The sequence below is a fragment of the Botryllus schlosseri genome, chromosome 14 (assembly GCF_051294905.1).
Source record: "Botryllus schlosseri isolate E-star chromosome 14, Bs_hap1, whole genome shotgun sequence".
NCBI classification, from domain to species: Eukaryota; Metazoa; Chordata; class Ascidiacea; order Stolidobranchia; family Styelidae; genus Botryllus; species Botryllus schlosseri.
Genome location: NC_137249.1, coordinates 16,977,135 through 16,992,069, shown reverse-complemented (window position 1 = coordinate 16,992,069; position 14,935 = coordinate 16,977,135). Strand labels below are relative to the sequence as shown.

The 14,935-nt window shown below is 40.8% G+C and overlaps 1 protein-coding gene across 5 annotated transcripts; it reads right to left on the bottom strand.

Moving 5' to 3' along the window:
- Positions 1-381: 381 nt before the first annotated feature.
- LOC145456069 (uncharacterized) lies at positions 382-7,388 on the bottom strand. 5 transcript variants are annotated; one of them, XM_080334101.1, is made up of 7 exons: positions 7,172-7,388; positions 6,855-7,109; positions 6,553-6,783; positions 3,135-3,497; positions 2,571-2,721; positions 2,282-2,446; positions 382-964 (listed from the first exon to the last, which is right to left on the bottom strand). In XM_080334101.1, the coding sequence occupies exons 1-7, from the start codon at positions 7,280-7,282 to the stop codon at positions 792-794; spliced, it is 1,449 nt and encodes a 482-aa protein (XP_080190227.1). In that variant the 5' UTR covers positions 7,283-7,388; the 3' UTR covers positions 382-791. The 5 variants fall into 5 exon arrangements, with proteins under 5 accessions (XP_080190227.1, XP_080190228.1, XP_080190226.1 ...); XM_080334102.1 differs by having other exon boundaries at positions 2,326-2,499; positions 6,568-6,783; positions 7,172-7,341; XM_080334100.1 differs by having other exon boundaries at positions 2,326-2,499; positions 7,172-7,340.
- Positions 7,389-14,935: the final 7,547 nt, after the last annotated feature.

Below are 14,935 nucleotides of genomic sequence, written 5' to 3'. Positions count from 1 at the left end.
CCAATGTCGTCTTAACAGCGTGAGGGAACTTTTGCGGTATTTTGGCATCGCATTGCTTTGGATAGGTATGGATGTAGGCTACGTGAATTTAGAAGCTGGCATGTAATCTGATTTACAAGGACAGCATGTAGGGTTGTAGGTAGGTAGGTAGGTAGGTAAGGCGGTAATGTACAGAAGAGAATGTAGATTGAATATAGCAGAGGTGACTGTAACATTACAGTCCGGCGTGTAAAGTTAGGTTACCGGACGGGTGTAAGTTAAATTTACATTGAGAGATGGTAATGTTAGATTACTGCGAAGTGGCTGGCCACCCTGCTTCCAGACATTTCGCGGTAAATCGAGGTAAATTTTTTTTTCAGTGTGGAATATAGGACTAGTAAATTTCTGACATTCTATTTCGTGTATTCATACAAATGAGCCTGATATTGTAATTTCATATATAGATGGTCATCATATATTAAGTAAATAACGAACATGCTCTAAACTAGGGTCCTGATTTAGACATGTGCGTGTTTTAAATGTATTTTCATTTTAATCACAACCCGTATAGCCAGCGAAGGTATATATGTCGTCGAGTCAGAGCGTGTGATACTTTGGCTATATGATTTCATTCACAATTTCTGAAACGGAATAAATAGTGCGGAAAAAAATTATTTCCGGCTACAGCTATTGTCTTTGCGTCCAACACGCCAGCAGTGCAAAATAGGTCGGATATGACAAATATCCCGCCTGTACAATGTATATCCTTGAAAGTCATTTCAATAATGAGATGCGATTGAGCGAGCGCGATTTCAATCGGCGACATCTTTTTGTGTTAACTTGGTTGATAGTTTCTGGCTTTCCTTGAAAAATGCATCCGCGTCTGTATCACGAGCGGGCCTCGTTCTGCTGTCTTGCTTGTAAAGAGTCCTCTTCAGTCGTGGCCCGAGAAGTGCTAGCCTCATGCCTTCAAGGTCCGGCATACCTGAAACGTGTGCGGAGAGGGGGTAAAATATAGTCACTGTTGTTATTCAAGGACAACTATAAAAATAATAGATTTCTACTCAATACATCTCAATTACAATCACATTTACAATTACATTTCCACCCATTATATTTCAATTAAAATTAGAAACGAAACTATATATTTTCAAGGTTTGCCATAACTACTTCAAGTAGACCTAGAAAACCCAAGGTCTGGGATATAATCAATTAAGTAATTGGCGGAAGTAGAGGGGTCCCATACTTTCGTTAGTCAAGCACCGGGGGCCAATTTTCAACATTGCCTGATAAGACTTCGCGACTAACGCAGAATAGCTAATGGAGATGACAATATGTCCGATTCTCCAAGTTTTGTGCCTGTCACTGTCATGTTGGGACTGCATTTGCAGTTGCCACGACAATTGCACTCATGTAAGTCAGACAAAGCTATCCGTATCAAACCTAGAAGGAATTGGTTTGGGTTCAACATTTTTTGCGGTGGAAGTAGAAGAAGAACATAACCCCTTAAGTAAGTAATAGACGTAAGCAAAACACACTAGGCGCTCCAATAAAAGTAGCAGTACTTCTCTACAGACCAGTCAACTCTTATGTGGCGAGTGATCACAAGGTGCAACACAAATTATCATTTCGCAACAGCATCAAAAGTATTTCTGGGTCTGGCACAAACCGCTAGACGTTCGTATAGAGAGACGTAAATTTACACCAAATTACAAGTACAAAATGAATAAAAAAAAAAGTACAAAATTACAAGTAGAAGTAGCGATTAGCGTCGAAAACGTTTATATGTCAATCGCGGGTGACAGTATTCACAATTGACTCGTGTACCCTCGCCACCAACGCAGAATAACTACCGTCAATGGCAACAGTTTCTATTATTGGGGTTAAAATCTATTACTGTCATACAAGGCCTGCATCGCTCAGTTGTAACGGCAATTTCACTCATGAAGGGAATACAAATTTATGCCAACACTACATTCTACTTGACAAACGTCAGGAAATACCTAGTCTATGCATAAACCGCAGGAATCGAAGTGTAAGTACTTCAGGAGCGTAATCAATTAAGTACACAATTAAAGAAGAACAAAAATACTTGGGTACTTCGAAAGAGTAGAAGTACTTCGTTACCGACTAGTTCCGCGTTTAAACGCACGAAATCGACTTTATGTAACCTAAAAACTTCAGCAGGTGAGATAATATATCTATCTTAATTCTGGATACGTCCACTAAGTGTGACGAAGCCTTTCTCGTCATAAAAGTCAGTGTTTGCCGGATTGGTCAGTAAATTCATTTCAGATCTTACAAGCGTGTAAGCGGTGTATCCCGAATTTATGGAATCGACCATACTTTCCGTTATTTCGTTGAGAATTTGTCTGTCTTCGTCGGAGAGTTCGACGTCTTTTCCCGTTTTTTCGTTCGCAGGACTGTGTCTGGATTGCCCGGTAACGTACTTCAGTAGATGGACAGCCTGCGAAGCGTGTTTCGACGATTTGTAAATAACTACTGCACACAAAGCTTTACCTGTACGATACGTTCGAGAATAATTTTAATTGCGGTAAAAACCGCAAGAAATAATGTACATGTTCCCTCACCTATGTCCGGGACCTGGGTGGCGTAGTTGCGCAGATTATCTGGTATTGTACCGTTTGATTCCAACTTTTGCACTGAAGTCACTTCTCCAAACATTCCGTACAAATTCATTATTTTTTCGATGGTGCTGTATGCAGGGGGCAACCGAATTGCCTGAGAAGTAACACTAATATAATTCAACCGAAATTCTGTCCAAGATATGTGAGTGGTTCCGTTGACCTTAGAGCTTGTCAGGAAAATCATTGACAACGCTGCGATCATTGATTACAGATAGCGATTAATAACAATATCTGATGGGAATGCATTTAACAAAACATGCTCGAAATCAACCAACCTTATAACAATTGCGGCAGTGCTGTAATTATTTCCAAGAGGCGAGGAAAGATATATCAGCCAATATGCCCAGACTTTATATTGAGTTTCAATTTAACATTTTCATATTTCCGTTGGGTAAATGGGGTTTTATTTTATATATTACGATATGAAATAGCATTAAATTGGTATTGAATCTGATTAGGACCGATTTTTTCTCTTGAATTCGATACTCGTATGGATGACAGACATACCAAAACTGTCGTTATAAGCCTGGGTTTCTTCAGCTCTTCGGGCAGAGCCTTTTTACGGCGGATTCTCAAACCTTCCTTGCTGACGACCAAGTGTTTCGATTTCCGGATGATGGCACTCCGGAGTATGGGGAAATCCCGCGCTAGCTTCTTCATTTTCTTGAACGATGTCATGAGCTTAATGCTCACATATCCGTCTTTTTTGCATCGTATTTGACGCAGGAGATATTTGTCTTTCGATAGGTATTCGTCTGACATGTAGTACTCGATTTGCGTAACGATGCTACTGCATAGCGAGGCGCTTGGTGGGCGGCTGCGAAATACTCTCCAGTACCTTTCGTCGTCGTTGATGTTCCATACAACCCCCTGCAGAATTTGGGATATTAATTTCCAGTCGTTCGTTACGCTAAACACCTTTACAATTAGGTAATAGATAAAATATTGCAAACGAGAAACGAATTTAACGGAATTCATATGTGGCGTCACACATATATCTCGTCAATCAATCTTCACTTTTGCAAGGACATTGATGCAAGACCACACCCGTGTATTTCGATCGTGTGCATTATTAGCTCACGGAGTTCGCTGGCCAAGTATCGCAAAATTTGTAATTGTTACAGGGCGATTTCATCATGGAGCCATTGGATCTATATTGCAGATGCGCAATAATATTGTTTATGAGATATCTCAAACGAGGGGTGAGTTAGCATGATGGTATGATGCACAATGCACAGCTGCAACACCAATGGGTTGCGGGCTCGAGTCCGACTGAGGTCAAATCAAGAATTCCTTCCCGAATATTGGAGGTCTATCTAGGCTCCTCCGCGCTATCTGATCCGTGTAAGCCATGCAGTGGTTCCCAACCTATTTGTCTTCATTCCCCACTTCAGGTTTATTCCGAGCCTTCATTCCCCACCAGGACCGTAACAGCACTTCGTCAGCCCCCCCCCCCCCACAAAAACGTTGGTCTTGGGCCCTAACAGGGTGATAAAGCCAACTTCTGGGCTGAGCCTGTACGCTTTTTCACCGCTACTTATCAGCTACATTGGGTCTACTGTTTAATGCGTCGCCTTATTTCGACTAAACGTGCGAAGCGCGAAAAGTGTATATAGCCTAATTTGTGTTTGAATCAGTCAATATGATCAATAATTGCATATATTTTGATATCAATTTTTTATCCCCTCTCTGCTCACGTAATCAGATTTACCGGTAGAGCTGAGTGATGTGTGTTGCAAAAGGCAGGACCCCTAAATAAGAATTAAACATCTTCGGGCGGACCCGTTGGTATATTGACTTCGTTTTATTATGCTATTTCGTGACCTCCTATATATCTGCTATGTCACAAGATATGTAAATTGTCAAAACTAAAATCACACACGATTTCAAATTGGTATTGCTTTACTGGCAAATAAGTTTTCCCTGCGGGATGGCATTTGTTCTGTGGGGTTAAGAACTTCAGGACAGGAAAATTCGGCGCCAGCCATTTAGCCGCCTATGGACAATTAAACATATATGTATATTGTATATATATCGAAGTTTTTGGTGACCACAAGGGCATTCCTTCTCGGTCAAGGTCTTCTCGCTGCTGTTCGTTCTGGCACACTTCTCGGAATTGCATGTTACATGGCCTATTATCTTGGTGCGTCGTGACGCAGTAATGGCCAACGCAGAAGTGCGCATTTCTATAAATTCTACGTATTTTTGTGGGGGGACGGTACCCACTAATGAGATATTCGGCAATATTAAATCGCGCTCCCAGCGGGAAAATTTTTTGACAAAGTTGCAGAAAATTCAAAAAAATACTTCAATTTACGTTAATTCAAGAAATAATTTTGGGCCCCTTCGAGCTCGCCCCCCCTCCCCCAATTGGGGGGTTTGCGGTGTGGTAGTAACGGTCCTGTTCCCCACTACCCAACATTTTTGTCATCACAGAGCAGCTATTTGCTGGACAAGACACCCAACCACACCAGTACGCAAGACAATTGTCTATAACTGCAACATAAAACGTATTGTGAACCGATACCTGTAACCCTAAAAATTTTGCGAAAGCGTTATTTCACGTCAAACTAGTCGCGCTGGATGCGTTTGTGACGCCATGATTGGTCATCCACAGGTAAAAATGAGGTTTTGTGAACTACACGCAATATAATTTTCGATACATACATTCCAGAGCAGTTAACTGGTAACGGTAATTGCGCATGTGTCTCCGTGAATATGTGGACTGTACTGTATATAATGTTTAACAAATGCGTCTATTCCGCACCAGAAACCATTGAATTCCCCACCAGTGGGGAATTCCCCACCGTTTGGGAACCACTGGTGTAAGCGGTGTCTCAAAAAGCCTGGAAATGGGCCGTGCTACAAGTTGGCGGCCACGGAATCATAATAACGAATATCGATAAAGTGTAAATGACCATTGTAGTCGAAAAACACCATGAATACCACAAACAACAACAATCTCGACCGAGGGTCACTGGGAAATATTTGAATTTGTTCGAGGGTGGTGATAGCGTCAGATAGTGAGACGGAGCAGTAGTAAGTGCTTCCCAATATTGCAAACAATATGAGAATTTGTATTTTCGTTGATTGTAATCACACCGTCGATGCTCACATCGAACCATCTGTGAGAAACGAGTCACGGGAGCAATATTTAACTGCCAAGTCTATCAATGGTGCTCACTGCCCCCTTAGCAGAGATGAGCATGGATTAGGATTAGGTTTTGAAAAAACAGGATTTGTGAAATTTTGTCGGATTTGGATTGGATTTGGATTAGACATTTTTTCAGAACGGATTAGGATTTGGATTGGATTTATCTATTTTCTGGGAGATTGAAATGTCGTGTGGCGAATGGCGACAAACTTTATTCAGATCAGTTATTAATGTACTTATGGTTACTAAGTTATATTGAATCAAGTGAATCGTTGGTTGTAAAAGAAAATTTTCGAATCCCTCCATTGCATAAATTGGTATTTTTTTCTGAATTTCAAGTTGGAATCGGATTAGGATTGGACATGGACTTGAATATGAAAAAGTTATGGATTAGGATTTGGATTTGAAGGTTCGGATTTGGATTGGATTAGGACATAGAAATTCCAAATCCGCTCATCTCTGCCCCTTAGGTCATTATAATATCGTTACAAAATAATATGATATAATAATAAATCCGAGGTGGCACTGATATTGATAGGAATGTCCAAACGAAAACACCGGGCGAAAGTTATTATATAGCTTGGCATCATGGAGAGAGCTTTGTTCTTGACACTGACGCTGAATTGTACAATGCCACGGTAGCTGAATGACCTCAGATATACACGGACTTCTCTTAACTATTATTAATTCAGTGATCCGTACACGTTTAATAACGTCACGTCCGTTAAAAATTAGAATGACAATGTTCCGGTGTTGACCGAGGTTACTCACTGCCCACTGCCTTACACCGTCAACCCTTTCTGGAAGAGCCGAAAGCTCTTCCCTTTCATCGTCAGTACTCCACTGTGGCGAAACGGAGAAACCACTGTCCGAGCTGTTGCTTCTTATGTTCAATTTTGATAATTCAGAAACTAGTTCTTGTCGTTTGTCATTGGCTGTAACTGTCCGACTTTTGCAGTTTGTTTTCGCTGATTCAACTTTGCTATCTGTGTTTCCGCGAGGCTGCAAATACAATGTTTCATCAGCGCTAATCAGAAACTAGTCCAACACGTGCCATTATCAGTCATTCTCACCTCTCGCCTCTTGACTTCAAATTCTGGTGAATTCGGATTTAAGGAAGTATCAGGATATGTAGTAACAGATAATTGCCTATCGGAATCGGACATGGACGTTCCGTATGAATATGTCGCAGCTCCATTATGTTGGGTTTGATTTGCCCAGTGCACGAAGCCTTGTTCGGCGGAGCTGTCGTGGATCAACGCAAAACAGCCTGGCGTTTGGTGTGGCTGCCATGTCACCGGTACTGCTTGAGCAATTCGGTCGCGGCTCTATGAATGCAAAACGAGGCATTTAGCGACGCGGTAGTCGCATAAAGTTCGGAGAGTGTTACCTGGTGTGTGATAACAAAGCACTGCGGCTGTTGTGTCAGCATAAACGTGTGCAAAGGTGCCGGGCCGTGTGGTGAAGCAGGCAGTATTTGCTGGAACGTCGAGTGAGACATTCTAAATTACGGGCTATCTGCTGAAAAGATCCACACTGCTATATATTCCATATATAAGTAATTTAGCCGCAATATAAACTGACATATAAATATAAAAAAATCCTATATTCAATGTTGGAGATACGCGCTCGTCACATGATCCATTTTAACTGTGCAATACTGGTTGAGGCAATCGAAATAATTGATTGCATTAAGGAAAAATGTGACCGATGTATTTACGTCACCTGGGTACTTGTCTGTTGTGTGCTTGTTCTTAAATTCAAGATAACGCTTAGCGAGGCTATGGTACATTGGTACATGTTGTTTATTTCAGGTATTACCCGGTAACCACAGCATGATTATATCATATTTGTACCTTACCAGTGATTCCCAACCAAGGCTCTCCGAGCCGCATACGGCTCCGAGGTAGCCTTCTTGCGGCTCTAATCGACCTCTAAATATGCCACAGAAATATTATGGACGACAGTTGTTGTTTGATTCAATGAATAGTTATGGTCAATTTCTGTATATTAATGCAAAAGGAGGGATATTAGCCAAGTCTAAAGCCGTCCAAAGCCGCTTCTGAAAACCGGGGAAGAGAATTCTTGCAAACTAGCGTCAAACGTATAGATGAATGGCCGTCAGACAAGAATATATATTGAGTTCTGCTGATCAAACCTTTATACATTGTCTATGTGAAGAGTAAATTTAGATACAGTTTTACTAACATCAAAATAACGGCTCATAGTCAAGTATAAATTGCAATAATAGCAACATTACTCGGCGTATAATCCCCCAAAAACTTGTGCATTAAGTGCTGGAATGTATGAAGACTGAAGAGCTACTACATAACGACATAATACTATGCCATATAGGAATGATACGCATTTTCAGTTTATTTCAATGTATAGCACTCGCAAATCTCCGTCTGTCAACGCTAAAATAACTGATATAGAATCTATAGAAGTCTATGCCTTTTGTGCATTAGGGCTCTTCAATAATGACTTTTTTTCTCAAATTGTACTGGCTACTTGATAAAATTGTCAGGTTACCTAATTTAAGCCTACACACAAAATTTGGTTCAGTTCCAGCCAGTAACCGCTTTGCTACAGGAGAAGAAAGTTTCTCTTTATTATATAAAAATAAATAATGAAAAATTTGAAAATTTTCTTTTCACCCCATGAAAGTGTTAGGCTGTCAACTTTTAAGAAACTGTTAGGCTGTCTATAGAACGGATACTCACCAAATTTGGTTCAATTCCAACCAGTGGAAGCGGGGTTATTGCCGTCGAAAAATTTGGATTTGAATAAAATAGTATTTACGGTGAGCACAGCTATAACAAATAAACAAAGAATCGGTCACCGTAAATACTATTTTGTTCAAATCCAAATTTTTCGACGGCAATAACTCCGCTTCCACTGGTTGGAATTGACAGCCCAACACTTTCATGGGGTGAAGAGAAAATTTTCAAATTTTTTATTATTTATTTTTATATAATAAATAGAAACTTTCTTCTCCTGTAGCAATGCGGTTACTGGCTGGAATTGAACCAAATTTTGTGTGTAGGCTTAAATTAGGTAACGTAAAAATTTTATCAAGTAGCCAGTACGATTTGAGAAAAAAAGTCATTTTTGAAGAGCCCTGTTGTGCATGGGTAATTGTGTATGCTTTTCAATTAATTAGATGGTGAGATCCAGAGGTAGGCTAGCTACCTTCAAATTTTCGTTATAAGTAGCCTACTCCAGTGTTTTCTTGCGGCTCCATACGTAGGCCTACTCTGAAATTTGAAATGCGGCTCCGACATCCAAAAAATTGGGAACCACTGGTACTTTACACCAGGGGTTGGCAAACCGCGGCTCACATGCCATTTGTGGCACGCGATATGATTTTTTCATGGCACGCCAAATGATTTGACGAAAACAACGTGTTATAACCATATTTGTTGCAAAACATGTCACATAAGTTGTAAAAATGGAAAAAGCTGAATTTATTTGATAAATCAACATAATACAGAGTCTCTTGTGGCAGGTTTTAGTTATCCTAGACATATTTTTTCGCGCTGTGCGCGATTTACCGTGACCTAATTTCTTGATTTTGGGAAACCCACAAATAAATATATACGGCAACCTAACATCTTATGAAACCGTTTGTGTGCTTTAGTCTGAAAGTGTGCATGTGCACTGTGCAGCCTGTGGGATCACAAATATTTTATACTAGGAACCAGCATTTTGGACAAGGCATTTTCACGATACGAGACTAAAGTTCGGAAATGCGCGACCTCATGCGCTGTGTGCGTAGCCAAAATGATTTGCAGGGGTTGGCACATTTTTATCATCAGGCCATCTCATCATAAAATCTTTAATGAGCCTGTCACTTATTGGCTATAGTACCGAACACAGTATACTTGGAAACGATCAAGGTGACCACAGAAGATGGATCATTATGCGACTAAGTTTAAATGGTGCGCACATTGCGTGCATTAGGCGGTAGGTCTAGTGCGGTAGCGACCAAGATTTATACCCTTCGCGACCAATACTGCAAGAATCACTGACGTAACCGATGCCGTTGCCAGCTACAGATAGGGGTTTGGTGTGATTCCTTGCTCGAAACGCTAAATATGACAAAATTAAAATTGGTTGGCACGCCAGTTGATAATATTTTATAATTTTTGATATTTTGGCACGCTGCATACGAAAGGTTGCCCGCCCCTGCCTTACACTCACCGAAAACACAGACCTGGGACGCAGTGACATCAGACAGCGAGATAAGTGCAAGAAATATGCCAGGACAAAATTTATTCGCTACCACCGCCGTTGGATTATTGGCGGTTTAACTTATTATTTATTTATTCGATTGCTCACAATGTCATGATCATGGATGGAGCCGTGGATAGCGAATTGAGGGAGAATGACTTGACGTCATCAATAGCCATTATTTCATAGTGAAAACAAAAAAACGACACAATACTCAAGTCGAAATTTATAGAGGGAAATGGCGCGTTTCGCCTCATTATATATGCTACTGGTCACAATTTCTTGCCCAAACTACTGCGCATAACTATCTGGGTAGAACAAAACCATGTCTGTGTGTATCACCTGAGTGCAACTGACTTTTTAGTCAGCAAAATCGTTGGTTCGAGAATATTATTTTGTATATTGTCTACTGTCCGTCGAATATAGACATCATTTTAATTCGGAGGGGAAATGTTTGATTATCCAGATACGTATTCAAATTGATGGTAAAATATTACTGAAACATCCATTTTTGTAGCTTTATTACGAGGCGAATGTTGGTACGGAAGGGTTGGTCTACTCGGCATCTATTTAATTTAATTTTATAACCTCGGCCACATGCTTATATACACTCCTGAATTGTTTTCCGAACTGCTACCGCAAATTCTAGCTATTCTATTTGAACTTGCAGAAACCGCACTGACGCTTTCGTCTATGCAGGACGTGGCAGTATATAGCTTTTCTGAATGACAAACATGTTGAACTTGCCGTGTGTCCAGAATCAAATCAGCTTGGATTTTGATTGCCGCAAACGACACGATGCTGAACAATACAGCTGCTATCAGGTCAAACTAATCGAATATTCATCATCTACGTTCTATCAAGTCGTTGCCCGGCCTTCTTCTCCAGCCAGTGTGGTTTTATTGCTTACGACTCTGGAATATTCCATCAGGTTAGATAGTTTATCGGCCAGAATAAGACTCATTATATTCGAAATGAACATTCTAAAACAATCACTTCCATTATGCGGAAACCCGCGATATCAATTGAACGTTCAAATTTAAAAGGCGAGCCGGTCATTTGCGTAAGAATCTTGCAGGGAAATTAATTGCCGACCATTTCGATTAGTATTCTGACATTCGCCGCACTCGCGTTCTAAAACCACAAACAACAAACGATTAGTTGGAACGTCTTTCCAATCGGTCGAACGTTACGACATCGATCAGGACTTCGGCACCGTTGCTGGAAAATTGAGGCTTGTAACGCCATTGTTATACTTTGTCATAGCAGATTCTCATCTTACGCTCCAATTTCAATCTAGTGAGACATAAGCTTCCGTAACTGCGCTCGACCCATTCACGAATTTATGCTCCTTCGTGGGCCGTTAACCGACTGTTCAACATGAAGTAATTGGAACGCTTGTTTGTTGTAAATTTATAAGCTATAGTAGGTTCATTGCGAGTAACGAAAATCTACGCCTATACCAAAAGTAACATTCTAACAAAAAAGATATAGTGGCGATAGTTTATTTCCACTGTTGGTATCTCGAGACCTCAGTTAGCATGATCATATCGTCGACAAATATGATGCAGGAATACTCATATGTAAAGATATATTTCTGACAAGTAGTGATCGAGCCTCCCAACGGCCACGAAGCGCTACGAAATAGTCATGGCCCAGAAATAAGAAATAATTTTGGATGACGTGTAATACTCATATACTGTCCTTGTGGCACCGAAAAGATGCCTACTTGGACTTTTGAAGTCATTATTGCTAGTAGGGTTACCCTATTTTGAGAAACTGAAAAGAGGACACTTTTACAAAATTTTCAGTCTTGCAATACCGGAGAAAAATCCTGAAAAAATGGTCAATTTTCTGCACTTTGTGGTCGGTTGACTAGAAAAAAAGGTCAACTTTCTGGCTCAGCTCCCAAAATACAGTTTTTTTTTACATTATCAGTTGGTTGACTAAAATAAAGGTCAACTTTCCGGCTCAGCTCCCGAAATAGCCCCCAGAGCGTTACTTCAGTGCTGATTTACTGTATCTCAGTCGAATTTTGTCCTATATTTACCAAAAAGTCTCAGAAAAGAGGACAAAATATCAAAAAAGAGGACATTTGGGCGTCTTCCGAGGACACTTTCAAAAAAGTCAAAAAGAGGACAAATCCTCTTAAAAGAGGATGTATCGTAACCCTACATAATAGGTAGCACTCGAATATTCCACTCGACGGTAGGGCTGGGCACAATGAATCACACACAATCTGAATCGAGTATTAAATTCAATGATTCGAGTCGAGTAGTAAAAGACGATTTTGTTCGAGTACCGAAATTATACGCTCCTCGCAACTTAAAGCTAATTTATCAACGAGAATTATAGCTTTGATACTATTTTCCTCTGAGGAAGCCTTGAAACCGTGATTGGCCGTGTCACAGCATCTGAGACATAGTACAAAGCTACGAACGTTACTGGAAATGTCACATTTCGGGAGTCATGATCATCCCACAACATTGTCAAGAAGTGCAATGAAATCGGTATGGTCGATAAAAATACCGAAGAATATTTAATGTGACGGTTAACTGACATTATGTATTTTGCGGTGGCACAAAAGGTACACATTTGAACTTTGACACAGTACATTCGGTTGTGACGTCATAATGAGTGATTCTCGAATACTCGACTCGTATTACGAGACTCAGAATCGAATCACTCTGGTACTCGATTTTGCCCAGCCCTATACTCGACGGTTAATACTCGATTCGGGTTCGAATGACGCAGGTACTCGATTATTCCCTATAGTTACAAAATTCTCCGCCGAGTATGAAGCACCGAGATACAGAACGTCGTAGAGTTGTTCACAACCGTCGAACTGGTCTGAAAGAAAGCCTGCACCACTTTCCAGTAGGAAAGGTTAACTTACAGAGAGCTGATCACAAGAAACTGACAATCTTCACTGCAGTAATTTTGAAGTTGCACAGCTTTTTTTCTCTCTGACTCTGAAATCTCCCGTATCGACAAAGACGTAGGTTTTTGCTCGTTGATTGATTGGGCCCGAATCGGGGTTCATGTTTTATGCTATACCATTGACTGAGTCTTCCAGTTTCATAATGGCATAGTGATATGTATTTCATGACGGCTCGGGAAGTCGTGAATAATGGTACATGGCAGTAGGGCGTATGATAAACGAACAATTTCATCCGGCTCGCACGGAGTGTAGAGATTTCAAGGGCGAAAAATTATCGAGACGACAGATTTCGCATACTCGGAAAGGGTCGCTCACACTTTCATTTGTGTGCCTTGGAGTCGACTTTTATCAAAATACACCAGCCAAGGCTATGTCAACAAAAAGAGTTCGTGTATCATCTAAAAATAGTACATTGAACGCTCTCGTATTCGACCTTTCGTGCTGGTGACGTCATATTTTGTGTTACGATTGTTGATATACGCTGTTCTTTCGAATTCTCTACTAGTTGCTGACGATTACCCCTGACGAGTGTCAGCCGAAAATATTCGGGTTCATTTCAATATGAATATACTATTCAATTGAATTCAGCATAGCATGATAGAATAAATATTGATCACATTAAAAAATTGCGGTGGGACAAGTGGGGTCAGAGGGACATGGACCGGATCCCGACTGGATATCCGACCGGATTTTTTTCATTTTGGGCCGGAGCCGGATTCATATTGTCTCTGATATGGCCGGAGTCGGATCGGGGCTTGATTCGTACATTTTTGATGATAAGGTCATAGTCGCCATTGAGGTTATTATTGAGCATGAGCAATTGAGCATGACTGTTGTAAACCAACCACGCGCCAGTAGACGCTAATACAAACCGATGTTCAATACAATATAGTGAGTTTTGTTTGTCATGTTTCTTCTACAGCAATAAATGAATATATATCCTGTACCCCTACCCTACGATCAACTGTTTTCGTAGTTCACTAGAAATAAGTAGCCTACTCGTTGATAATTGCTATCAGAGTTTTTCGGGTCGGATCTCGGTCATTTCAAAAATCCAGACGTTAGCAAGTCAGATCGGGGTCGGACCAGAGAATTGAAGAAACGGGGTCGGACTGGGACCACAGTATTTGTCGATCCGTCCCACACTAGTAGCTAAATATTACGCTGTGTCGTTCCGAGAAAAAGTTGGAGGGAGGGAGTTCGTTTCTGTCTGTTCCATCGCATTGCTTTGATGCAGTGGTTGTCAATCGGAGTACCGAGGCGCTCTGGGGTGGCGCTTGAACTGATCACGTTTTCCGGGAGAAAATTATGATGTTGATGCTTGGTCAAAGGTGATAACCTTATTTCTGGTCACCACCATCAGAACCTGAGGCTGAACAGCGAAAACATCCCATATATATTGCAATTAGGGTACTCGAAGTACTGGGGTACCGCGAAGTATTTTCCAATTCAGAGGATACCGCGAGGTCATAAGGATTGAGAACCGCTGCGTTGATAATCAAGGTACGAACTGGAATAAGACGATATGATTTACGACTCCCTATAATCATTGTTCGTTCACGGATGCGCGGCGAAAACGAATCTTATTTAAATACCCCTTTCGATCATGCTGAATACGGAACATTGTTGAATTATGGGACGGAGTAGGCCTATATATCGGGACGGCATTCTAATGTGTCAATGTTTATTGTTTAATACTGAAGAGTCGGTATGACAGTGAATGAACCGATATCATAAGCTGAATGGAATAAGTTTCTTTCTTAATCAGTGTTTCTTAACGTTTCGTCTATGGTGCCTCCCTTACCTCACCGTACCCTGTGTCACGCCGCCGACTTTGAACGAAGACCGGAATCAAATATGTTTTGCTTGGATATCATAATATTGATAGCGTACAAGACTTTCGTGAGGTAAATGATATATTCTTAATTTGGTATTCAATTACAGCGAATTAATGTCGTAATCGTGATTCAAGTTCCTCAC